The sequence below is a fragment of the Phyllostomus hastatus genome, unplaced genomic scaffold, assembly GCF_019186645.2.
Source record: "Phyllostomus hastatus isolate PE091 unplaced genomic scaffold, TTU_PhHast_1.1 phas_contig_495, whole genome shotgun sequence".
NCBI classification, from domain to species: domain Eukaryota; kingdom Metazoa; phylum Chordata; class Mammalia; order Chiroptera; family Phyllostomidae; genus Phyllostomus; species Phyllostomus hastatus.
Window position 1 is genome coordinate 5644310 of NW_025333895.1, and position 24471 is coordinate 5668780.

The following is a 24471-nucleotide window of genomic DNA, read 5'->3' on the forward strand; positions in this document are numbered from 1 at the left end:
AGTATTATCTTATTTTCCATCGGAACCACCAGAAGCCTTTTTTTGCCCCTGTCTGTCTGTGGTTTACATAATTATTATAAGAGGCCCTGAAGGTAAAATTCCTTTTATTACCAACCGTTGGGTGTTTTTATATTTTTCTCCTTCTTTAGATGTTTGTATTTTCAGATGTTTCTACAACAAGGGTGGATGGCCTTTGTACTAAGAGACCTTAGAAGTCATTTCTTTTAAAGGCCGTTATGTGAACAAAAACCACTCCAGTTTTACACTTAGGGTAATAAAATACTTGGAAAAGAATGTATAGGTTTGTGCTAGATGTATTTCTCATTTAATCCCAAATTTTTAAAATAAGCTTTGGGTCAATCTACTTTAACTGAAGGACGCTTTGAACAGTTTGGGAAGCTGGCTGTTTAATGAGAACTTATGACAAGTTTATGATGGTTTATGGTAACTTTTCTAGCATATTCATATATCTTTTGGTAAACAACCCCCCTCGAGCTGAAACATAGATATCGAGAATGTTTGAATACATTAGATAACCCTAGAGGAAGGCACGCTGATCCGTCCCCGGGCTCTGAGCGAGGAATGGGGCAGAGCTGGGCAAACATCTGAATAGCTCACACACGCCCATCTCCCAACTCACCTCGTCTCCCACTGCCCCGGCAAAAGTGCAAGAAAGGTGTGAAAAGGCCGGGCTTTTCCCCCAGAAAGCATGTGGCTGTGACCCAAAACAGCCCTGGGCAGTCACGAATGAATGCTGTTATTTAACAGCCAAATTTTGTTTACGCCATATTGATGACTCTCATAAAAGGAAACTCAGCTTCTAGGGGAAAAGCACAGATACTGCACGAGCTCAATGGCACTCCCATTGCTAGGACAAGTGCACCAGAGACAGGCTTCTGAGAGGGCCTGCCCGTGCCGGCCTTGAACTACAGCCTGTCAGCAACCTGGGGGACCCACGCAGAGGCCAGGCCAGCGGCAGTGAGCGCGCCTCCGTCTTTCTCCCGGGGGCCTCAGGAGCAGCCAGCCTCTGGCAGGTGGCGCTGGGCGGCCCGCCCCCGGCGTTCAAGAGGTCCACCGATTCTCTGAAAAGCCACCGAGTGAAAGCCACCGTCCCCAGACAGCACGCCCTGGGACGGTCCGTGGTCTGTCCCTGCGCTGTCACCCTGGCGACTGCACGAATAAGCACCACTGCTCAGTCCCAACCCCCGAGAGTCCCCGGGGTTTTCGCCGCGGGTCCCCATGACAGCTGACGCAGACTGAAAGTGATCCCAAGTCAAGTGGCCTTTTGTGGCCACATCAGAAAGGAGAACTCGGGGGGGACCGACCCCGGGAGGATGCGTGGCGAGCATTTGAAAGGGGAAACGAAAGGAAGGCTCACTTTCACCTCACCTTTTCGACATCTGCTTTGGTGACGTTGATGTCGGCGTCCATTTTCTCGAAGTACTGCTGTGCCCGGTCTGCCTCCTTGCACTCCCGCTCGAACCGCCTCTTGCTCTGCGGGCGGGGGGAGCCGTGGGGGGGGCACTCAGGGGGGAGGCCAGGAGACTCCTGGGGCTCCTGCGAGTTCCCTGAACCCCCCCCCCCGCAACACACACACACAGTGTTCTGCTCTGAACTGGTTTTCTGGGTATCCTCGTCTCAGGGAGTTGATCTAAAATCTGCATTTAGCTCTGGCTGGTGTGGCTCAGTGGATCGAGCGCCAGCCTGCGAACCAAAGGGTTGCCAGTTCGATTCCCAGGCAGGGCACATGCCTGGGATGTGGGCCAGGTCCCCAGTGGGGGGCGTGTGAGAGGCAACCACGCATTGATGTTTCTCTCCCTCTCTCTTTCCCTCCTTTCCCTCTCTCTAAAAATAAATAAGTAAAACCTTTTTTTTAAAAGATTTCATTTATTTACTTTTAGAGAGGGAAGGGAGGGAGATAGAGAGAGAGAGAGAGAAACATCAATGTGCGGTTGTTGGGGGCCGCGGCCTGCAACCCAGACATGTGCCCTGACTGGGAATCGAACCCGCGACACTTTGGTTCACAGCCCGCGCTCAATCCACTGAGCTACGCCAGCCAGGGCCAGTAAAATCTTTTTTAAAAAGTCTGCATTTATGTTCACCTCCACTGCCCAATCTTTGTTCTTTCCATATGATTTCCTTAGAAAAATACTCTCCTGGAGCTCTTTTGGCTCAACATTTTACTTCAGATACAAGTTTTCAGAAACAGACTACCTTTTAAATTAGGAAAATCTCTAAAGACGTTTTCCTTTGGTGTTTTCACTGGTTTTTGCACGAGTGGGTAGATTCCAGCTTCCCTTAGATCCAGATTAGAAAACCGACCCAGGCCTCTCCCCGAGCTGCGGGCCTCCCACTCACCGACTCCAGCTGCTTCCAGCATGTCTCTATGTGCTGCTGGGCCTTCCGTCCGTCGTGAAAGTGCTGCAAGCAAAAACACACAGTGATCAGCCCGCCTTTCTCGTGCTGACACGAGAACAGAACCCACCCCCTGAAACAACACTCAACTGTGGAGACCCAGCATGTGCCCTCCCCAGAAATCCAAGATTTAAAACATGAAGGGGAAATGAAAACAAGAGTAGGCACAGAGTACCCTTTTAAAACTTCAGATGTTGCAATATTGAATTCTAAGACACACACCATGGGTCCAAGTGACCAGGGGTGTTTTAAGACAAAAATCACTTAGGTCTCTCTGTTTCGTTGCTTTGAGATGCAATTCACGTCCCGTACGGTTCCCACATTCAAATTGCACAGGTCGATGGCTGTTAGGAGAGTCGCAACAATACGCAACCCTCACTGCAATCCATGTGTCTCACCCCAGAAAGAAACCCTGCGCCTCTCAGCGGTCACCCTCCTACCCCGAGTCCTCCCCAGCCCTGGGCAGCCACCGACCTACTGCCCGTCTCCATAGATACGCCCCTTCTAGATGTTTCATTCAGAAAACATGTTACAACAGGAAGCCTTTTGTGACCGGCATTCACGCTCTCATTATTCCTTAATGTTCACTTGGCAAATGACGTTGTCCGGGTTCATCCACCTGGTCGCACGTCTGAGTGCTTTGTCCCTCTTTACGGCCACCCGGCATTCCGCTGTGTGGTCAGGCACCACGCCTTGCTGTCCATGCGCCAGCTGATGCACGTCTGGGGTGTTCCCATGACTTGGATCTTTTAAAGCGGCCACATAAATCCGCATCCCCGCTACGTGCAGAGGCCCCGAGGCCCGTGTGCGCCCGGTGCCAGCCAGCGAGGGCACCCGAGGACTAGCCCAGGTGCGCCTCACAAAACCAGGAGATGCGGCCAGAGGAGAAGGGGACAGACTGTGCCGCAGGGGTGTCCGGCCCGCGGCCCGTGGCCACCCGCAGCCTACGGTGGCTCTGAATGTGGCCCGACACAAAATTGTGAATTTTCTTAAAACCTTTTTTTTTTTTGGCTCATCGGTTTTCACTGATGTTTGTATATTTCATGTGAGGGCCAACACAAACTCTCTTCTTCCAGTGCAGCCCAGAGGTACCCAAAGGTCGGACACCCCTGCAAGGGTCTTGTGGGGTTTTGTCTGAATGAGCTGGGGCCATGCTGTGCGGGACGGCTCCAGGCAGAAGGCCCCCTCCGCCTCCGGAGATGACAAAGCCTCGGACCACGGGGTAGCCCTGGAGGTGGGGAGCGGGGCCGGACTCCGGTGTCCTTTGATCGCAAACCACCAGGATTCGTGGTGGGCCGTGGGAGACTTGGAGGTCGGGGGGACCCTGTCCTGGCCTGCCTGGACCACTCTTGCAGGCTCCCTGGCCCTCGGAGACGTTCTGGCATACGGGGTCGGGGTGCATCAAGTCCAAGCCTCCCCTGGAGAAGATGTTCCAGGTGGGCGGGGGCCCTCGACCAAAGGCCACAGCTCCGGCCAGGCAGCGCTCCCCCCCAGAGTGAATCTATGAAGTTCCTGTAAGGCTCCCCCTGTCCTGAGACCTGGGGCCACAGGAGCTCCCCACTGCGACCAGCCCCAGGGGTGCAGCACCCCTTGGTGCTGTCCCTGAACCCTCCCCCACCACGTCCTGAAGGCGTCTGGGCTGAATGGGCCATGTCCTCACTGACAGGTAAGCAGCAGGGGTGGCTCTCCGGAGGAGGCGGGGTGAAGGAGGGACAGGAAACAGGAGGTCCCTCTGTGCAGCCTCAGGACCTTCACCTCGCTCGGGCGGGCGGAACCTGGGGCTCGGCTGCGTCACAGAAGGGAGCTGGCTCCTGGGAGGCCGGGGAGCAGGGGGAAGGTCGGGTTCTCTTTCAAAGAACAGTGCTTCTTTATAAGGGCACTTTCTTGTCTCCCTATGAGGTCGCGTTTCACTGTCCCCAGTGCCTCCTGACAGCCAGTTTTATCCACCCAGCGATTTGTCAGTGTCTGTGGACCCAAGAGAGCCCCCGGGGGCTTCCTCTGCTCGAGTCTCCTCACAGAGCAGAGGTGCCGGCAGAAGCGAGGCCGAGGCCGGGCGTGCTGGGAGGGAGCAGGGGCCCAGATAGGATCGCGGCTGGGAGGGAAGTGAGAAGTAGGGCCGAGGGCACAGTTAGGAAAGCCTCGAATTTGGAGGAAGTACAAAGTGCAAGCAGGTTTTCTGAAAGCCACAAATCAAACGGGGGGAGGGGGGAGTGACAGCAGGGGGTGGGGGGTGGGCAGTGCTCAGGGGGGCCCCCGGGCGGATGAGGGGGGCAGAAGGACAAGCTCGGGGAGACGCCGAGGCTCAGCCGTGCCTCTCCAGGGGGCCGCCTTCGGTCCGAGCGTCCTTGTCCCTGCAGGAATGTGACTTCCCCAAATCGTCACCAGGACCGGCCCCACTCCGAGAGCAGCATCGCCACGTCGTGCAGTTTGCTGAAGAGTCTCCCTGTGCCGCCCAGTTTTACTTTGAGATTCAAAGACGGGGCTCCCCAGAAGAAAAAGCTCCCCTGGGCGGACTGAGGCAATGCGGGCACAAGGACATGCAGACAGGGACAGCCGGTGACCCAGGAAAGGAGGACTCGGCTCCATCATTCCCGGAATATTAAAAAAAAAAAGCCCTGGCTGGCATAGCTCAATGGATTGAGCGCGGGCTGCGAACCAAAGTGTTGCAGGTTCGATTCCCAGTCAGGGTACATGCCTGGGTTGCAGGCCATGACCCCCAGCAACTGCACATTGATGTTTCTCTCTCTCTCTCTCCCTCCCTTCCCTCTCTAAAAATAAATAAATAAAATCTTAAAAAAAAAGCCCTATTTTGGAAGCACGAGGGATTGATTCCCATAGAAAACCCACATACCCACTCTCCTGCCGTTCCTTCACTCCCCTACTTTATCATGCATATGAACTTATGTCTCAAGCGCAATGCGGACCGTGGTTGCACCGGGGAGCTTTCCCCCCGAGAAGCCACAGCTCTGTCAGGCTAAAGCGAGGACCCGAAAACCACACGTGTGTGTACGGCAAGAAAGAGATCCCGGGGCTGCTCTCTTCCTCCTGCTGGTTCACAGCGGGTCCCTCCCCCGCACGGGTCTGGCTGCAACGCCCACGCACGCAGTGGCCGCGGCCGGATGCCTCGGGACACGGCCAGTGGAGGTGGGGCAGGCGGCCTCCTGATGGCTGCATGCGTGACCCAGAAAGCTGCGGCCGTTTGGGTCCAGGCCCATCGTCCCTCCTCTAATGGGGAAAGCCGGCTTCACGGTTACCAAGCCCCACACACCGGCTGGCCAGATGCGTTTGTTGCTTGTTGACCAACAGTGGCAAACCCTCTCTCGGCCGGACAGGGACAGCGCGCGGGTGTGTGAGTAAGACGTGGGCCCCCGCAGCCCTGCACAAAGGGGGACTGTTCTCCAGCAGGAGATAATGAGCGCTTCTTTCAGAGCCACGGGGTGAGGTCAGAAGTCACCCGGCTGTGCTCTCCTCTCGGAGAGACAGGAAACACCATCCCTGGGGACCCAGAGAAGGGCCCCGACTGGCTCCCGCAAGCAGGCGCTTTGGTTTCTCTTCCAGCACAATAAGAACCGCTCAAGGCGCCTGGCCGTACCTGGGCGACGGCTGACCTCACTTTCATTTCAGCTTTTCGGTTGACCCCGAAAAACACACAGACAAAAATCATCCTTCAGAAATGTTTGAGAAATTTCCCAGGGACCAGGGATCGCTGAGATCAGAAATCACAGGGAAACTAAAATAAGCAAGCGTTCATGGCAAGAAAAATGACAATGACAAAGCTCTCAAGAGACTACTGCTCTCTCTGCGAGAGCTCCTTCTCCGACCGGACGAACTAGAAGAATGTTTAGCACCCACGCTCTGCCGTCAGGGACAACGGAGGCTCACTTCTATTGTACGTAAGGCACAGGCCATTAGCCTTTCAAGACTCCTAGCCCTGGCTGGCGTAGCTCAGTGGATTGAGCTCGGGCTGCGAACAAAAGTGTCGCAGGTTCGATTCCCAGTCAGGGCACATGCCTGGGTTGCAGGCCACGGCCCCCAGCAACCGCACATTGATGTTTCTCTCTCTCCCCCTCTCCCCCTTCCCTCTCTAAAAATAAATAAACAAAATCTTAAAAAAAAAAAAGACTCCTTGCTGGAGCAAACGACAGCACCGACGTGAGAACAGCCCCTTAGAAAAAGAAAACGGAAAAAAAAAAAAAAGAAGGAACACTCCGCAGAAGACAGGCAGCCATCTGGAATTTTAAGCGAAACTCAGATCCCACAGACGAAAACAGAGGAACGCAAGGGCGTGGAAAGGGCGAAGGAAAAAGCAGCACCTGGAAACTGGGTCTGCGACAAACATCACGACTTCCCCCGAACCCACAGAGCGGTGGGCTGGCACGCCGGCCCCTGCTCAGCCTGACTCGGGATGAAGCCGCGCAGCGCTGAACCCCGGGGTGCGGCCACCTTCAGGCTCGCCCGTCGGGGCGTCGCACCCCACCCTGGAGTCTGAAGCCACAGACCCAGAAGCGTTTGCGACAGGTATCACCTCCTGCTGTCATTTAAAGCTTATTTTCCCAAATTCACCTGTAATGCAAATACCTTCTCGCCCAATGTGCTGAAAGTTCCTAAAATGCCGGCCTCCCGCTGCCACGCTCCGTGGCTCCGCTTCCCCTGAACACGGACCATCTGGGCCCCCGGCAGGGGACCCTGCCTGTGGCCCGGGGCCAGGGCCAGCGGCCAGGTTTCCTTCACTCCCTGTCCTGGCGTCCCCTCTGTCATCCTCCTCATGCTGGCTTTTGCGACCCAGAGCCCTCACATCTACAATTTACCCAGAATGCACCGGTCTTTTATCTGCTCCTCAAAAGAACCCCTTCTCTCATATTCCTTGAAACTCTGATTCCCCTGGGGAATCCCAATGAACTCTGGGGTGATAGGATCTTCCAGCGACCGCTGTTCCGCAGCCAATGACTCATGCCCCTCACTCATCCCTTCCAAGGGTATCATGCTCTTACTTCCAAACCAGAACAAGAAGAGTCACCATTATTAAGAGGTGAGATAGGGGCCAGTGTGGCTCAGCGGACTGGGCGCCAGCCTGTGAAACGGAAGGTCACAGGTTCGGTTCCCGGTCAGGGCGTATGCCTGAGTCACGGACCAGGGTCCCCGCTTGGGGGCCTGCGAGAGGCCACTGGTTAGCGTTTGTCACATTGCTGTTTCTCTCCGTCTCTTCCCCTCTCTCTAAAATTAAATAAATAAACTCTTTAAAAAAAAAAAGGGGGGGTTAGATAGAGTACCAGGTCGATGGGCGGCACTTCAGGGACGGCAACCCTCCCCGGGGCTGAAAGGTCTCTGCATCCGACACACGGGTGCTGCATGCGCCCACACAAGCGGGGCGCTGCCCCGGTGCCAGGGGAGCCGTGTGAATAAAACAGGGACACAGCGGCCGGAGACAGAGGGTTGGGGGACGGAGGGGGGCACGTGTGTGCGGGCACCAGGGCGGAAGTGTGTATTTATACACTAGTTCTCACGGAGGAGCACATCTGATGGCCACGCTCATCTCAGAGGAGCCTGTTCACATCCAAGTCGATCGTTTCGATGCCCTGGGAGTCTCCTCTATGCTTCCGCTAAAGGCCGTGAATCATATAAATGACCAAAGTCTAATCAAGAGCCACAAATCAAGCCCTGGCTGGCGTAGCTCAGTGGATGGAGCACGGGCTGTGAACCAAAGTGTCGCAGGTTCGATTCCCAGTCAGGGCACATGCCTGGGTTGCAGGCCACGACCCCCAGCAACCGCACATTGATGTTTCTCTCTCTCTCTCTTTCTCCCTCCCTTCCCTCTCTGAAAATAAATAAATAAATAAAAAATCTTTTTTTAAAAAGAGCCACAAATCACATATGCTTTGACCTGACATTCTCATTTCTGGGAATTCAGTGTCGAGAGGGACTCTCCACTCCCCAGAGGAGGAAAACAACTATAAAAGTAATTAGTGCACTGCGGTATTGTTCTCGTGAATAACCAAACGACTAATCAGAAACTGGGGATAGCCTCTAGATCAAACAATAAAGAATTGGGCAAATTTTAATAGAGTTAGAACATACAGCTACTGAAATCCTAATTATTAAAACTGTATTTTCACATAGAAGCATGGGAAGTACTTATGATACTAAATGGAAACTGAAGAAGAATAAAAGTTACATTTATCTGTATAGAGACATAGAGGTAAAATATAGATATAAATACTTTAAAAGATGTGAAATATAAGATGTATAAAAATATAACATATTTATATAGAGAGATACAGAGATGTGACATTTATATCTATATATCTGTATCTCTGTCTCTATATAAATGTTTACATATCTATAAACAACATTCAGAAGAAAACTTGGAAAAATGGGGGTTTTGGTACATAAAGGTTGTAAAGTTTTGTTTTATAATTCAGAGGTTTAGTAACATTTTTTAAAAGTGTTAGCAACTAATAAACCACAGCACCCCCCAAAAAAAATCAAAGGGAGAGTAAATAAAAGAAACAGAGGTTTTTATCGTCTGTGGTCCCCTAAAAGAGACAGAACGTCGTATTCACTATAAATGTGTAAAAATCCAGGAAAACCAAGCATGTGTAAAATTTCCAGCGTTTACACATTAAAGCTAATCATGTTAACCTTATAAAACACTGTTGGTTTCCCACTTATTTCTACTCCTTATCACTGAATACCAATGAATCCTACACACTGTCAAGGAGTAAAGATTTATCGACAATTTATGTTTGTCAATGAAAGACAACACAGCCCTGGCTGGCATAGCTCAGTGGACTGAGCACAGGCCTGCGAACCAAAGGGTCACCAGTTCGATTCCCGGTCAGGGCACGTGCGTGGGTTGCGGGGCAGGTCCCCAGTGGGGGTGTGTGAGAGGCAACCACACACTGATGTTTCTCCCCCTCTTTCTCCTTCCCTTCCCCTCTCTCTAAAATAAATAAATAAAATCTTAAAAAACACATATATATTTTTTAAAAAAGACAACAGCCACTGCTTCCCTCCTCTCTAAAGGGAAGGTGAGCCTCGTGCCAGAACACAGCTGCCGAAGTGGAGCCCAGCAGGCATGGGAATTCAGAGCCCCGGCCTGCGCCTCCAGTGGCTCCCGCCCCCCCAGCCGGTTCCCGCCCCCCAGCGGGTTCCCGCGCCCCCAGCGGGAAATGCCGCCAGCTCGGACATCAGCCCGGGAAGCTCCTGAACGCTATGCTTTCACGGGTGGCAAGGAAAGGTCCTCTTCTAAAGAATGTACTTCTGGAAAGTCAACCTATTTTCATAAAGACGAGCCTGCAGATGTGCGTGTGTCCGGATGCACACGGGCCATTCACACTCAGGAGGTGAGTGAGCTGCATCGTCAGAGAATACGGCGCAGGCGGGAACTGCTGCATGGAAAACATCCTTCCACCCAAAGCAACACCAGAAGAAACTAAGCCAACAACTAGAACAGGAACAGAACCACAGAAATGGAGGTCACATGGAGGGTTAGCAACAGGGGGGTGGGAGGAGGAGGGGGAAAAGGTACAGAGAGTAGGTGGCATAGACGGTAGGGAGAAAATAGACAGGGGGAGGGTGAGAATAGTATGGGAAATGTAGAAGCCAAAGAACCTGTAAGTATGACACATAGACATGAACTAAAGGGGGGGATGTGGGTGGGAGAGGGTCTACAGGGTGGAGGGGAGTGAAGGGGGGAAATGGGACAACTGTAACAGCATAATTAATAAAATACATTAAAAACAAAACAAAACAAAACATCCTTCCCTACACACACGAACAGCAAGCACTACCCTGCCTGGGGGAGTCCGAGGCTCAAAGACTGAACGGACGGCCTGTCGTCGGGCTACGGGCCCCAAGGCCAGGAGAGCACCCATTCCTCCCACTCACTTTCTCCTGCCCCCTCTCACGTCCGTACAAAAGGGGAAGGAAGCCTCGGCTTTTGCGTAGCTGGCTATGTGCACCATGCAGCCTCCCGTTAGAGATTCGTCTATTCAAACACAGCGAAATCCAGATGCAAGGTAATTCTCTACTAGGATTCTGAACTGAGCTCGGAAACACACTATAGGCAGTCAATTGGACATCGTCCTTCTGGGCAGGCAGGATTTCGCCTGCCCCGGCTGGCGAATGTACCGTACCCCACGGCTGGAAGACATGGTACTATTGCTGCTGGTTAAGAGTGGTACTTAAGCAAGACGTCATTTCCAGCCGGCCGTGAGAAACCGCAGCTAGACCTAAACATTCGGTACTTTGCAGCAACTATCGCTACTGCAATTACCTAACTATTTTGGTCATGATTAATTCATGCCTCCTCCATTTCGGCCGGAGCCCTGCCTATCCCGTGAGTCCCTGCACCTCCAGAGCACTACAGGAATTACTGTGGACTCGGGTTTATCTGAAAAAGCCTATCACTGGCCCATGTGAGTGCTCTATTCCTAACAAGTTACTATGCACCTAGCAGCGGGTCAGAGTTCAATGACACGGTCCAGCGCTTAAAGATCAGTCTCTTCGGGCAGAATCTGGACTGTGAATACTACCCTGAGAGTGCACATTTTCCTCTCTTGCTCACGCAGAAGCTATGAGAAGATTCTAATGGCGTCAGGAGAAGTAAAAGCTCCTCTTCATTAGAGAGCAATGAAGGAGCCAAGAGGTTCAGTCTCTCTGGCTTTTTAAAACGCCTTACAAGCATTTATTTTAATGCCGTTCATGCCACACAGCGCACACCATGTTATACTGCCTACTCTTGTGTGTCTGATACCCTCAGATGGGGTTAAATTCCTCCAACGAATTACTTGGTATTCGGGGGCCCACAGATGAGTCTCAGGGTGTCCCAGGGACCCTGGAGATGATAAAGACACAGAAACGCTTTCTAGGAACAAGGCCCGTAACTTTGATACGATTCTCCAAGGCGTCCGCGTAAGACCCACCGTTTATGTGTTCTGTGTCATTTTAAAGTTTCTAGGGGTATCCCCCTTCTCGTTGGTCCACATCTTAGGGGGGAAAAAAAAAACAAGTTCCGTTACCGATTTCCTTTCCTGCTTCAGCTCCTGGACGTAGCGCGCCAGCCCCGCGATGATCTTCGAGGTCAGGTTCTCCGAGATGACCTCGTGCTGGCCGGCGTAGTCGTTCATCTCGTTCAGCGTGGAGAGGAAGGCCTGGCAGGCCGTGTACCTGCGGGACAGAACACAGGCCGCGCCGCCGCCTCAGATGAGGGCTCGGCCCAGCTCCCTTCGCTGGGGAGACAGTCACTCGTGTCAGCTTAATTTGCACCGGCCTCCCGGAGGACCCTGGCGATTCATTCATCACACAGGAGGGCGTCTGCGCCAGAAAGGCTCCGACTTAATTACAGCAGAGACGTTCTCCAGCTTGTGAACCGGAACTGCTCTGTGCTACACAGGGCAGCATTCGGCTTTGTTAACCCTGAGTCCAACTATATGTGTGACCCAGAACACGTATGTATTAACGTAATGGATACTTCAATCCAAAGTAGAGAAACAGTACTTTTTTGGGACCATCTGTGTTAAGACGCCTCCTGAATCACTGACCAAAATGGACATATTTTTCAGACTGTAAGACACCCCCACCCCCAGTTTGGGAGGAATGATGGTTGTTCATGCTGCTGTTGAGTTCTGTTTACGTTTATTTACACTGGTGAAATATTGTGTTATTAAATATTTTACCACATTTTTTTGCTTCAAAAATTTTTTCCCTATTTTCCTCCTCTAAAACCTAGGTGTGTCTTATGGTCCGGAAAATACGTTATTTCTTGGATGCATTAGTAGGAATGAGACTCTTGATATCACAAAACCAAACCAAGACTGTAGACGCACAATCCATACTTCTTGTGTTTGCTTAGATTGTTTCCTAAGCTTCTCTTCACGACCCTCACTGAAGCCATCTAACATAGGTCTAGCGGCTCAGTGTGAGACAAGCTAGGGGAGTAGGTTTATGTGTTTCTCTCCCCCGATTTAAAAGCTAACACAAATACAGACAGAGAGTGAGTCTCGTTGCCGTTGGGATCTGGTTCTCCCTTCCTTTCCCAACCAGCACCGACGGCGTGCGGACGGACGGTGCCATGCCGTGATCAATGGGCGTCATGATCAATGGGCATCGTGATCAATGGCCAACAGACCTGTATTCTTCCTCCTCCTTCGAGTTCTTTTTAGGTTGGTATTTCTTCGAAAGATTCCTAAAACAAAAATACAGACATGTCACCTCACACGGAGAGAGGCAATAGAGAGATCAGGGACGACAGATGAAGTTAGTGGTTTTTTTTGTTTTTTTTTTTCCTGGTAAGTTGAAACCAATAACTACGAACTGCCCACAGCCGAAACCCACTCGTTTCCTCCCATCTCCCAACACGGGCGCAGGCGCTCCCGCCGGGAGGGACTCGCGTGGCTTGGAGCCGCCACCTTGAAGGCGGGGCAGACGAGAACAGACATGGTCACCAGCCGGCCACTTTGCTGGACCGGGCGGCCCGACTTGATTGAAAGGGAGGGGACAGGCCACGTGTGGACACGCGGTGGCTTCCACACAGCCCTGAGCTGAGGGCGGTTTTTCTCAAGTCGAGCGTTACTGCCCCGAGTTCAAGGGCAGCACAGGCTCTGGGTCCATGTGTGTGAACGGAGCATCTCAGTGCCAAGGGCGTGTGGCTGCTCCCCCCAAAGAGCGAATGGAAACCACCTGCGAGTAAGTCCTCCCAGGCAGGAGAGACGGGCTTCTGGGGATGTTCACGCCACGATGTTTAACCAGGGGACCTTCGAGGCTGCCCCGCAGGTGAGCACCGAACACGCCCCGATGAGCCCCTCACCGAGTCTGGCTTCTAACCCGGCCTCCAGGTCGAGAACGCAGGCGCTCTCCTCAACGTTCAGACACCTAAGTTAACTAAAAAACTAAGAGGCCATCCTGAAAAACGACAACGACAATCACACCTCGCTGGCGCTGGTTCCCCGGGCGGCTCTCTCGGGGGTCCTGACCGGGAAGCCCTCGCTGGGGGAACAGGTGGGAGGCTGGCGCACGGCCCGCGGGGGACCCCACCGGCAGCGGCTCGGCGCTCACGGCCCGGCTTGCGCTGCGGCAGCTCCCAGCCCGCTTTTCCAGCCGCTGCCTTCCTCGGTCACGTGCAGACCCAGGTGAACCCAGTCACCTTCGGCGGGTCCCTTGAACCAGTGAAACCCTGAACGGGGTTCAAGGCCCATGGTGGGCGCCGTCCCGGGAGGACCACCGGGTTCCGATGACTGCCTGTGGCCGACACGGCTGGCACCTACGGCATCCGAATGCTTCCTAAAAGCACCGATAAATAATTCACTCTGTCAAGGCCAGCAGACAACTAAAAGCCTGAGAGGTCTAGAAGTGAATTTCAGGTCTGAAGATACGTCTCTCAGGGACCACTGCAGGGAAAAAAAGAGCTACTTGCATTTCTAGTCCCGGAGACGGGCTTTTTCGCCCTGTATTTGTATGAGGTTATTAAAAAAAAAAAAGCAAGCCAACAAACCACAAAAAAGCACCTTTAAATTTATGAGATCTTCCTGAAAAATTGTGAGTGTTTTATATACTTAATTTGTTCTTCAAAGAGGCTAATGAAGAGGTAGGAGAAAAACGTACAGCCTTTCACAAGGACTCCCCAGTTAAAAATCAGAGCCGCAGGGATGGCTTTTAGAAGGCAGACACTTGGGCCTGTTCCAGACCCTCTGGAAGGCAAGGTCCAGGGCTGGGTCCGGGAATGTTTTGTTTTTCTCTCTTTCTTTTCTTTTTTTTTTTTTTTTAAAGCTCCCGACAAGATAGCTGGAAGAAAGATGGCAGAAGAAAATTCGATCCAAGAATTGTGCTTCTGCAACAATGAGGGATGGAGATGAATGGCCAGGAACATGTCCTGCAGCTGCAGACACATCAGGAAAGAAAGGAGCGTCACCGCAGCGCACACGCTGCAGAGAGCGGTGACTGGGGCGAGGGACCGACGGCGGGGGGCAGCGGAGAGCGGGTGCTGCTGGCCCACCCTCCCTGCCACGGGGAGTCAAGTCCGTGAGCCCCAAACCAACGCTGATACAGGCAGAAGCGGACTGAGGGGTCAGGCAGCCCTCGGAGAGCAGTGACAAAGCACTCTGGGAGGAAGACAGGCAGGCCGACCACCCAGAGTCCCGGACACGGGCAGGAGCAGGAGCTGACTGCCCGGGAGGGGCTGCGGGAGGTCACCCCAGACCTAAGGGTTCCAAAGGAAGAGGATACACCTTTGACCTCGTAGAGTAAACCCCAAAAAACAACCTGTAACAAAGTTGCATACGTGACAATAGACTCCAAAGAGGCCCTCCCCACCCTCACCCTGGGATGGAGCTCAGGGGCAAGGCCGGACAGCACCGGAAGCAGGGAAGGGACCTTGTGCGACACCGTCAGGGCCCACGGGAGCCCGGGAGGTGCCCACAGCGGTCACAAGAGTGGGCTTCGCATCGGCCTAGGGAGTCTTCCCGCTCTGTCTCGTTAAGGGCCCCCAACAACCTTGTGTTCGTATTATTTGCATTTGACAGATGGAAAAGATAAAACACAGAGGGTGATTTGCCCCCAAATCGATGACAGGATGGAGACGGCATCCCAGGCACTGGGACTCCACCGTCTGTGCTCTTGACCATGTCCCTAAACTGCTCGCGTTCAATATAAGCCGGCTGAAGAGATGCGATACGTAGTTAATGTAGAAGAAAAGGGAGGGAGGGAATGAGAGAGAAAAACCCCATCTGGGAGAAAGCATCCAAGGAAAAGAAACTAAACCAAACTCCTCCAGAACATTTTACACTCCGGGCAGACTTCGTAAAAACGCAAGGACAGCCGGGCAAGAATCCTCAGGCGACAGGACAGGACAGGGCGGGAAAAGGGGGACCCCGCAAAGCTGAGAAAGGAACCGAAAACGAAAGGCACCCCCGAGGGTGACAAACAAATGAGGTGGCCATCTCCCTGCGCGGAGGACAGTTTTGAGACAGCATCCTGTGAAAGGAACCAAATCATCAGGAAAAAAAAAAACCAAAAAGATCTGAAGAGCAAGAGGGCCCTGACACAAGGAAAATTCCATCTCTGAAGCGTGTAACTCTAGAAGCAGAACGGGCACAACAGAAAAGCATATTTAGACACAACGGAAGAAACGGGGAAGACTGGAGTGTGCGTAGGAAGGGGCTCCGTGACCGACGGACGGAACGGCCCACGGCCAGGCCCGGCCCGGCCAGTGACCCCACGGCCGAGTGGAACAACGACAACAACAACTTCTTCACGAGCGTCCTCACCAAAGCGAGACACCTACAGAGGAAACCCATCTGGCTGGTCCCGGGAGGTGCCCCCAAGACACAACACAGCAACCGAGTTGGGAGACAAGGGGCCAGGGACCCACCGAGTCACGCGGCCATGCAGGACGGGCGGCGTGCAGGCCGGCGTGCTCTGAAACCAGAACTCGGGGGTTGCGCCACAGGCTCTGCTGGGGGGGGGGGGGAACAGCCCTGTTTTCTCCCAACCAGCAGGCAGGGAGGCTGTGGTAGAAGGGATGCTGCTGGTGAACACAAATCTATATTTAAGTATAGAATTACGACAAATGCGGGCATCGTGTTACAGGCCAAATTACATAATTCGATTAGAAGGGGAAATGAAAATGTAAATCCATTTCTTCTCTTGCCTAAGCCATGAGTCAGGCGAGCCTGCTCAAAATCACACCGCGGAGCTTCAGAAAAACCTGACAAAACGATGAGGGCACCCTGCAAGTTTTCCGTGGACTTTTTCTGCTAAATCTTGTAAGAGTCCGTTTGATAGTTCAAGTTCGGCAAATCCATGTCCCCGAGTCCCTTTTCCCCTCTGCTCGGTCCCCCCCACCCCCGTGTGCTCCCCCTCAGCTGCCCTCCTGGTGTCTGTGTTTCTGTCTCCATTTGCTTGTTAGTTCCGTTTGTTCATTAGAGTCTGTATATGAGTGAAATCATATGGTACGTGTCTTCCTCTGACTGGCTTATTTCCCTCAGCATAATGTTCTCCAGGTCCATCCATAATGTTGCAAAGAGTAAAATCTTCTTCTTTTTTATTGCTACATAGTATTCCATTGTGTAAATGTCCCAGAGTTGTTTTATCCACTCATCTACTGATGGACACTTGGGCTGCTTCCCTATCTTGGCGATGGTAGATAATGCTACCGTAAACATGGGGGCGCTTATGTTCTTTCAAATTAGGGTTTTGGGTTCCTCCCGATATATTGCCAGAAGGGGGATCTCTGGGCTGAAAGGCAGTTCCATTTTTAATTTTTTGAGAGTATCTCCATACAGCTTTCCACAGTGGCTGCACCAATCTGCATTCCCACCAACAGTGCACGAGGGTCCCCTTCTCCACGTCCTCGCCAGCTCTTGTTGTTTGTCGATTTATTAAATGACAGTCATTCTGACGGGTGTCAGGTGGGACCTCACTGTGGTTTTAATTTGCATCTCTCTGATGACTGGTGTCACTGAGCATCTTTTCATATGTCTACTGGCCATCTGTGTGTCCTCTTCAGAAAAGTGTCTGTTCAGGTCCTTTACTTATTTTTTAATTGGGTTGATTGTTGGGGGACACAAGAGGGGTATAAGGGACTGACTAAATAGTAATGGAAAAAATACAATTAAAAATTTTTTTAAAAACCCAAAGTACTAGGAAGAGGAAAACAAACAAAAAAAAATGTTCAGCAAATCCTTCAGTTTCACTCTAATGTCCTTTCTACTATTAAAGTAAATGTAAACGTAAGACCTTGTATATACGACATGTGACACATTTTATGAAATGGTTTCTACACAGTTACCCTTCATGGACAATGAGCCTCACTGTTAAAAAAAAATTCACAAGGACATCGGTGGTTCATCAAGAAGAAAGTACAAATGACTTAAATGTATGCAAACACGCTCAGCCTTGTTCACACTAAGAGAAACACACATTCACACTCAGACTTCCCAATCTTTGCTTGTTGCGTGGGCACAGAGAGAGAAGATGCGGGTGGGGGAGGAGCACCGAGGGTCCGGGGGCCGTCAGCAGCGCCACCGGGCAGAGTGCTGGGGGCGGTAAAGGTCCAGCCTCTGAGGAGGGCAACTCGGCAAATCCCACCAACCAGAGCGCTACTTTTAGGAACTTCTCCTCTAGCTGTGCTTGCCCATGTGCATCATTCAAGGTTGTGCGTTGCAACTTTGTTCAGAGTTACAAACAATTGGAAACAATCATATGCGTTACAACTTTGTTCAGAGTTACAAATAATTGGAAACAGTCAGCACATCCGCTGGTCCAGTGCAACATTGTGAAGCCATACAAAGTGAAAATGAACCTCAGAACAAACTCCACGACTCAGGGGGGGCACATGCACACTCAGATGCTGGGGGAGCAAGGAAAAAAACACACACCTCTCTGCCCGTGCGCGTACGTAATATCTCTCTGGAAGCATGCATAAGAGACTGATGACATTTATTGTCCCTGGGGAGGGGGATACTGCACTGTACACCATTTGGTACCTCTGCCATTTCTGGATTTTGAATCATGTGCATGCATTATCTGGTTATGGAAAATCATTTAGTTTTTTGGGTTTTTTTTTTAAAGAAACAGTTGCTGAGGGCAATCAATAGTTGGTGGTCTTATACAGGGCACAGAATTCGTTTTAAGATTATATTAGGAATGGAGCCCTACGCCATTTTGAATAGATAATAACTCTAGCAGGTGTCAGCAAACTTTTTCTATAAAGGGCCGACCCATAAGTGTTTTAGACTTGCAAATAGGTCACGCTCACATGGTGTCTGTTAAAACTAAGCAACCACCACTGGTCTGCAAACAGACAATACACAGATGAGTGAACGTTGGATGTTTATTCCAATAAAACTTTACGAAACTGGGCCATGATGGTCTGGGGCAAGGCGCCCGTCTGGTTGAATTTGCCCTGTTGTGGGTGCAGCCCTGACCTCAGGTAAATTCCCAGGAGAAGTTTTTCCAGGGTTTTGAATTCACAGTAACGGATGTGAACATTCTAGCAGCAGCTTGATGATCATGCATGACTTTAAAAAAAAAACCAAAAAACAAAAAACGAAAAACCAGGCAGTGGATGGCTTTGGCGCTGGGCTGTGCGGGCTGCCAGCCACTGACCTAGAAACCAAAGTCCCGATCATCTTCTCCTACGACTAAAATAAGTTGCCCATTTTCCCCTCCTTTGCAGAGAAGAATAAAAAGTATTTAATGACAGATGTCTCCCCCAAAAGATCACGTGGCCTCTCAACACCACAACTGCTCTTTGCAGCAGCTACCTGTGGAGTATGCTCCGGTCACCTTCCACGCTGTGACCACGTTCCTGCCTCAGGACCTTTGCACTCGCTGAGAAGAGCTGCTCCCAGGCCCCCGCACGCCTGCCTCCTCTCTGACCCTCCATTCTTGAGCAGGGGGCTTTCCCTGGCCAGTCTAGCCAGGTAACCCCCGCCCGTCCATGCTCCACTGCATTACCAGTTTTACTTCCTTGGGGTGAAAAGCTCTGTCTTTAGGACATTTACTTCCTCGGGCATTTGCATGCAGCCTCTTTTCCACAGCGAGAAGTGAGCACCTCAGGCCCAGGCACTTCCTGTGTCTCGATCATTAGCGTCCCCCTGGAACCCCGTGGACACGCTGTTAGCTGTCCTGTTGGGGATTAAGGCCCTCTCACGGGCCTGTGCAAACACATTACTCTCCCGGAAGCCCTGTGACCAAGTGTCTCACCTTTAGACCCGTGCCCCGTTCATTCTCTCTTCCTACGACGACTTCCCGAGCACCCAAGGTGGGCCAGGGCCGTTCCATACCACCAGGCACACTAGCGCACACCCTCGGAGCCCTGCCCTGGAGGGGCTTACACTCTGGCAGGGAAGGCGCGGGAGGCGGTGAGCAATAAACACAACAGACCAGGACACTGGAGAGAATGTTAGAAAGCCACCAGGGCTGTGGGAAAACTGAACAGCACAGCAGATGATGTCTGAACAAAGACTCCAGGGCAAAGGGGCAGCTGGCCACGCGGCTCCCGGGGGGGAGGGGGGTGAATAATCAGGTGGTCTCCGTACAGAAAGGCCAATACAGCCCCCGGGGCGACAGCACGCCCGGCAGGTACAGGAAACAGGGAGGAGGCCAGCGTGGTTCGAGCAGAGAGGAGGAGGGGGGGAGAGGAACGGCGGGGGGACCCGAGCATGTTGGACTTCCCAGGACATCCCCCTGCAGGGGGTTTTGGATGTACTCTGAGTGACATGGGGAGATGGTGGTGGTTTGGACAGAGGAGCGCCGTGATGGGCTGCCCAGTGGGAAACAGACAGAACAGAGGGGAAGAGGGTGGACCAGGGGGATCTAGTTAGGGGACTAATGACCCAGGCTGAGGTGGGGGGGACGAGGCCTCGGTGGCGGGGGGAGGCAATGAGCGGTCGGACCCCGGATCAGTCTGGAATGGAGAGTCACCAGGACTCGCTGCCCTTGGATGGGGTGGGGGCCCAGAGCGGGGAATCCGGGAGCTGAAGGCGGCTGTAGGGCGCCTGAGCCCAGGGAGGAGACGTGCAGGCGCCCTCGAGCGAGTGGGGGAGCGCTGGGCCGTGGAGACGCACGTTTCCAGTGGTGGGGCTCAGTTTCCGACGTTACGTGGCAGGTGTCCTGCAGACATCCAAGCGGAGATCTGTGGGCTCGGTCTGGAGTTCAGAAGGGAGGTCAGCGTGAAGGCACACATCCATCTGCCAGCCGTGGCCTTGGAGATGCAGGCCGGATGCGGAGCGGGGAGCAGCCCCACGGCCAAAGTGGGGTGGGGTCCAGGATGATGAGGACAGAGGGCAGGCGGCTGAGACGGTCAGTATGGGCGGGGGTCCCCGGCGCCTGCAGGAGCAGAGCTGGCGAGCCGGGGCGCAGGCAGCGAGAGGAGAGCAGCGGGAGGGAGGCAGTGAGGCCTCTCGTGAGAAGTGTTGCTGCAAAGGGAAGGAAAGCCGAGAGATGGTGGGGGCGGCGGGGCGCGTGAGCTCCAGAGCCATGTTTTCCTAATGATGGGCAACACCGTGGTGTGTCTGCACGCTGATGAGAGCGGTCCAGGAGAGAGCGAGGAGCTGGTGTTGGAGGAGAGGGAGCAGAACCTGGGGCGGGCAGGGTTCTGGGCCAGAGAGCGGGTGAGCCCCAGTGCCCAAGAGCAGGGCCTGGGTTTGCACAGGGGCATGGAGGAGGGGGGTGCAGGGCACAGAGACCCGGGGACGCGCTGGCAGGCGGCCGCTGGGGTGAGTCTGAGGGTGCCTTCTCCTGACTTCTTCCGTTTTCGCAGTGAGGGGCGGGACAGTCACCGAGGGCGGAACGGGGGGGTGTTGGGGACAGATGAAAAAAGACATTGTGCAAGAGCCACTCAGGAAAGTGGGAGAGCGAGCCCTCCAAGGGTCCACAGCCTGATGCTGCGGCACGAAGGGTCCAGCTGAGACCTCAGTGTCAAAGGTGAGACGACCCGCCCGATCAGTAATCACTCGGAAGGCATTCATTCAATTACTCATCTTTTCCTATCGACTTCTCCCAACGAGCACACATCCAGATACTTCCGGGGGACGTGATGAAACAAACGTCAATGTTTCAATCTCAGGAAGAGGACTTGCCCAGAGGCGAACATCACGGCAGTCACACTGACACGCTCTGTCAAGCTGGGAAATGTGATCCACAGCGGGGCAAAGCGGTGGGTGGGGCGCTGGGCAGTTTCACCCCAAGGCTATCTTGGAATCTGGAGTCTTCTCCATAACCTCCCATTTTGTCAGCCAAGTCCTTGGTTCCCTCACCCAGGGTGACGAGAAAGGGTAGGGAGAAAGGGTAGGGAGCCGGTGCATGGGAGCAGGGCCGGGGGTGATGAGAGAGCGCTCCCCAAATGGCACAGACTGGTGCGGAAACCGTAAGAGCCAACTTACCGACATCTAACAACAACCCTCCAAAGCCAAAGGGGATGGTGGACGAAGGCACCAGCCAAGGGGAGCGTGTGTGGTTGAAAAAGAAGAAAGACAATGAGCGCCCTGGCTGGTTTAGCTCAGTGGATTGAGCGCGGGCTGCGAACCAAAGCGTTGCAGGTTCGATTCCCAGTCAGGGCACATGCCTGGGTTGCAGGCCACGGCCCCCAGCAACCGCACATGGATGTTTCTCTCTCTCTCTCTCTTTCTCTTTCTCCCTCCCTTCCCTCTCTAAAAATAAACAAGTAAAAAAAATTTTTTTTAAAGAAGAAAGACAAGGAGTAGAGGTAATTCCATAAGGCAAGACCTTATTTTGGCTGAAACCATACGGAACCCCTTTTCATGTGGAAGACAATGTGTTACGACCAATGGGCAACATTTAAATCATCAACACGGAGCAGCTCCTTCTCGAGTCCCATCTTTGGTTCTAAGAGTCTCAAAATACTAACAAGGCCAGCGTGCACACGGGGCACTAGACACCCACCTGGATTCTACGAGGAACAAAAAGTATCTCATCGAGCAGTATCCTCAATGTGGGACTCACTCAGTGGAAGGCAAACTGGTCAGCTGTAGAACTGCCCCCTACGAACACTTAGGTGCTTGCTTACCAACCGCCACCAGCCCTGAAGAACCCGCATTCTTCGAGGACAGGAGACACCCCATCTGCAGATGCTCTTCAGGTGAAACAGAAATGCTTCCGCCCTAAGTCACTACATCTTTAACACGCCCTACGGCCAACTCCGCCCACCCAGCGGGCACTCGAGACTTCGCACGCCACCTCAAGTTCAAGCTTAGTCCTGCCAAAACCGTCAACGTTCTATAGGAAAAGCATGGATTTCTCAGTCATTTCAACATTGAAGCGGTATCGGGCCCAAAGTGCTTTTCAAACGCTGCCCGAGGGACCTCTCACACACTGCCGGCCGGAGCAGGCAGCCGCAGAAACATTCTGGAAGAATGTTTGACCCCATCCACTCTAACTACACACACACACAAAGCCTCTGACCCTCAGTTCCGCTCCTGGGGGTACACTGCAGCCCCGAATCGGAGACAAGCAACCGGCTAGTCCCCGGGAGACTAGACGGGAGAACGGATGGGCCGGGGCAGGCTCACAGACCGAAATCCCGAAACCAGCGGAAGAAACCAGCTCCCGCCACGGTCAGCAGCATGCAAGAATCTTGCAAGTGTCACGGAGCAGAGGGACACCAAAGACAACCGCCACCTAACAAGTGAGCGCATTTGCACAAGGTTCAGAAGCAGGTGGCGCGAAACCCAGGCTGTGAGAAGCCCGCAGAGCAGTCCGCCACCTTGGGGACGGACGGTGGTGAAGGGGAAGGGGTCGGGGGTCCTCCGAGGCCAGCGGTTTTCTGTCCCCTCACCTGGAGGCTGGTGACGGGAGTGCGCTCGCTCTGAAAATTCTGGAGCCACACACTCAGGATGTGTACCCTTCTCTCTACGGAAGTTATAGTTTAATAAAAAGGTTTCTGAATAAAAAATCAGCTGCTCCAAAATTGAGAAAGCATTCTTTAAAAAAAAAAAATGAGCTGAAAAGCAATCAGTTTGTTTTTATGTTTATTGTTTTGTGAAAATTACTTTTCCATACTAACAACAATCATTCCTATTGAACTATCATCTTACATGTACTGGAAGAAGAACCATCTAAAGGATTACACATGCCTACTATAAAATAAGAACATCAATTATCCTCACACCCATCGCGCAGGTAACGAACACGTAACCTTTCTCCACGGCAACTTACCTGAGTTGCTTTGCATAGCTGAGTTCGATCTCTGTCCTTTCCTTTACGAACTTGATGTATTTCTCAAGAATGTCGATGCCCCACTGTGTGTGTTTTTCTAAGTTGTCGAATTGATCCTGTTTAAAAAGAGAGAGAGAGAGAGAAAGAGCTTATTTTCTTTCTCTGTGATGAAGAGAATTTCAGTGGGCAGTTCTCTCAACAACACATTGCTACACAGAGAGCAGTTCTAATCTTTTCCATGATTATGCGCGGGTGCTTTTGTGAGGAGCAGCTGGAAGTCGACATTACCAAATTTGGTTGGGAAACTGCCTCGGGTTCTGAACGCTGACCCATCTGCCCATGCTCTCTATCCCCATTAGAAACATGTCTTCGGATATGATTAATGTCCCGGCACAAAGGAAAATCTCTGTATCAGATACTGGCAGCTGAGAGGTGAGACACCACCACCACCCCCCCTCCCCACGCACACACACTAACTCAGTCACACTGTTAGCACCTTAACTATTGTCTCTGAGTGATCACTCTAAACAGCTCATTGAAACGTGGGGCCAGGCTATGGGGTGGAAAGAATTACAAATGCTGCTTTCTTCAAACTGATACACAAAATAGCTCACATGGACTTGACTCACACAGGTCAAGCCCGTGGACAGGGTACAGCATTAGGAGCTGGGGAAACAGGATGAACAGAAATACAGCTCAGTTTGCATCGAGTGTGGGGGTTCCTGGTCTGCAAGAATGGAAAGGGTGGGGGGTGGCGCAGAATCCAGCCACAGCTACCGCAAAGGCAGGCAGACGCCCAGGGAGCAGGGGGCCTTGTCCTGCGGGAGCACAGGGTGGGTAGGGTGCGAGGGAGTGAGAGGAGGTGGGTGAGGGGACCGGACCCAGCCCCGGCCTGATCACCCAAGGCCTCGAATGCCGAGCTCAGGCTCGCCAGCTGGCACCAGTGAGCCGCTGAGGGGCTCGAGAGGCGGGTGGCACAGCCACACACGTGTTCGGAAGGACCGGAAGACTGAAGGCGGGGAACTATTCCAGTTCAAATGCGGGAAAATGCAGGCAGAGAGGGAAGGATTTTGCTGATCGAGGGACTGACTGGGAGAGGAGGCCGGGAAGGGATGAAGGAGAGGGAGGATTCCAGGGTGACCTCCTGCTTCTGCTTCCTGTGCTGACATAGAGGGAGGGGCAGTGGCTGGGGGAGAAGCGACAGTGGAGAAAGTTGGAAACGCAGCTCTGTGGGTTCAGAGCTCCAGGAGGGAGGCCAGGGAGCTGGTGGACGGGTGCAGCGGCCAAGGATGAGAAGGCCAAGGGCTGGGGCGGCTCGGCCCTGGGTCCATCCATGCAGGGGCCTGGCCCGGAGGGAGAGCCCCGCAGGGGTATCCGGGC

General features: G+C 52.8%; 1 protein-coding gene and 1 non-coding gene across 19 annotated transcripts in view; one reads left to right on the forward strand and one right to left on the reverse strand.

Annotated features, from left to right (window-relative positions):
- Positions 1-24471, reverse strand: part of FNBP1 (formin binding protein 1) — a 112649-nt gene that overhangs the window by 47596 nt on the left and 40582 nt on the right. For all 18 annotated transcript variants that reach the window (XM_045846432.1, XM_045846448.1, XM_045846447.1 and 15 more), the window contains exons 2-6: positions 23092-23207; positions 12545-12601; positions 11436-11583; positions 2359-2421; positions 1390-1494 (exon numbers count right to left, since the gene is read on the reverse strand). In XM_045846432.1, coding sequence (XP_045702388.1) covers positions 1390-1494; positions 2359-2421; positions 11436-11583; positions 12545-12601; positions 23092-23207 — 489 coding nt within the window. The remainder of the gene's footprint in view (positions 1-1389; positions 1495-2358; positions 2422-11435; positions 11584-12544; positions 12602-23091; positions 23208-24471) is intronic.
- On the forward strand, positions 18279-18443 carry LOC123823621. Its single transcript, XR_006786558.1, has one exon. It is a non-coding gene; the product is annotated as a small Cajal body-specific RNA 16 (non-coding RNA).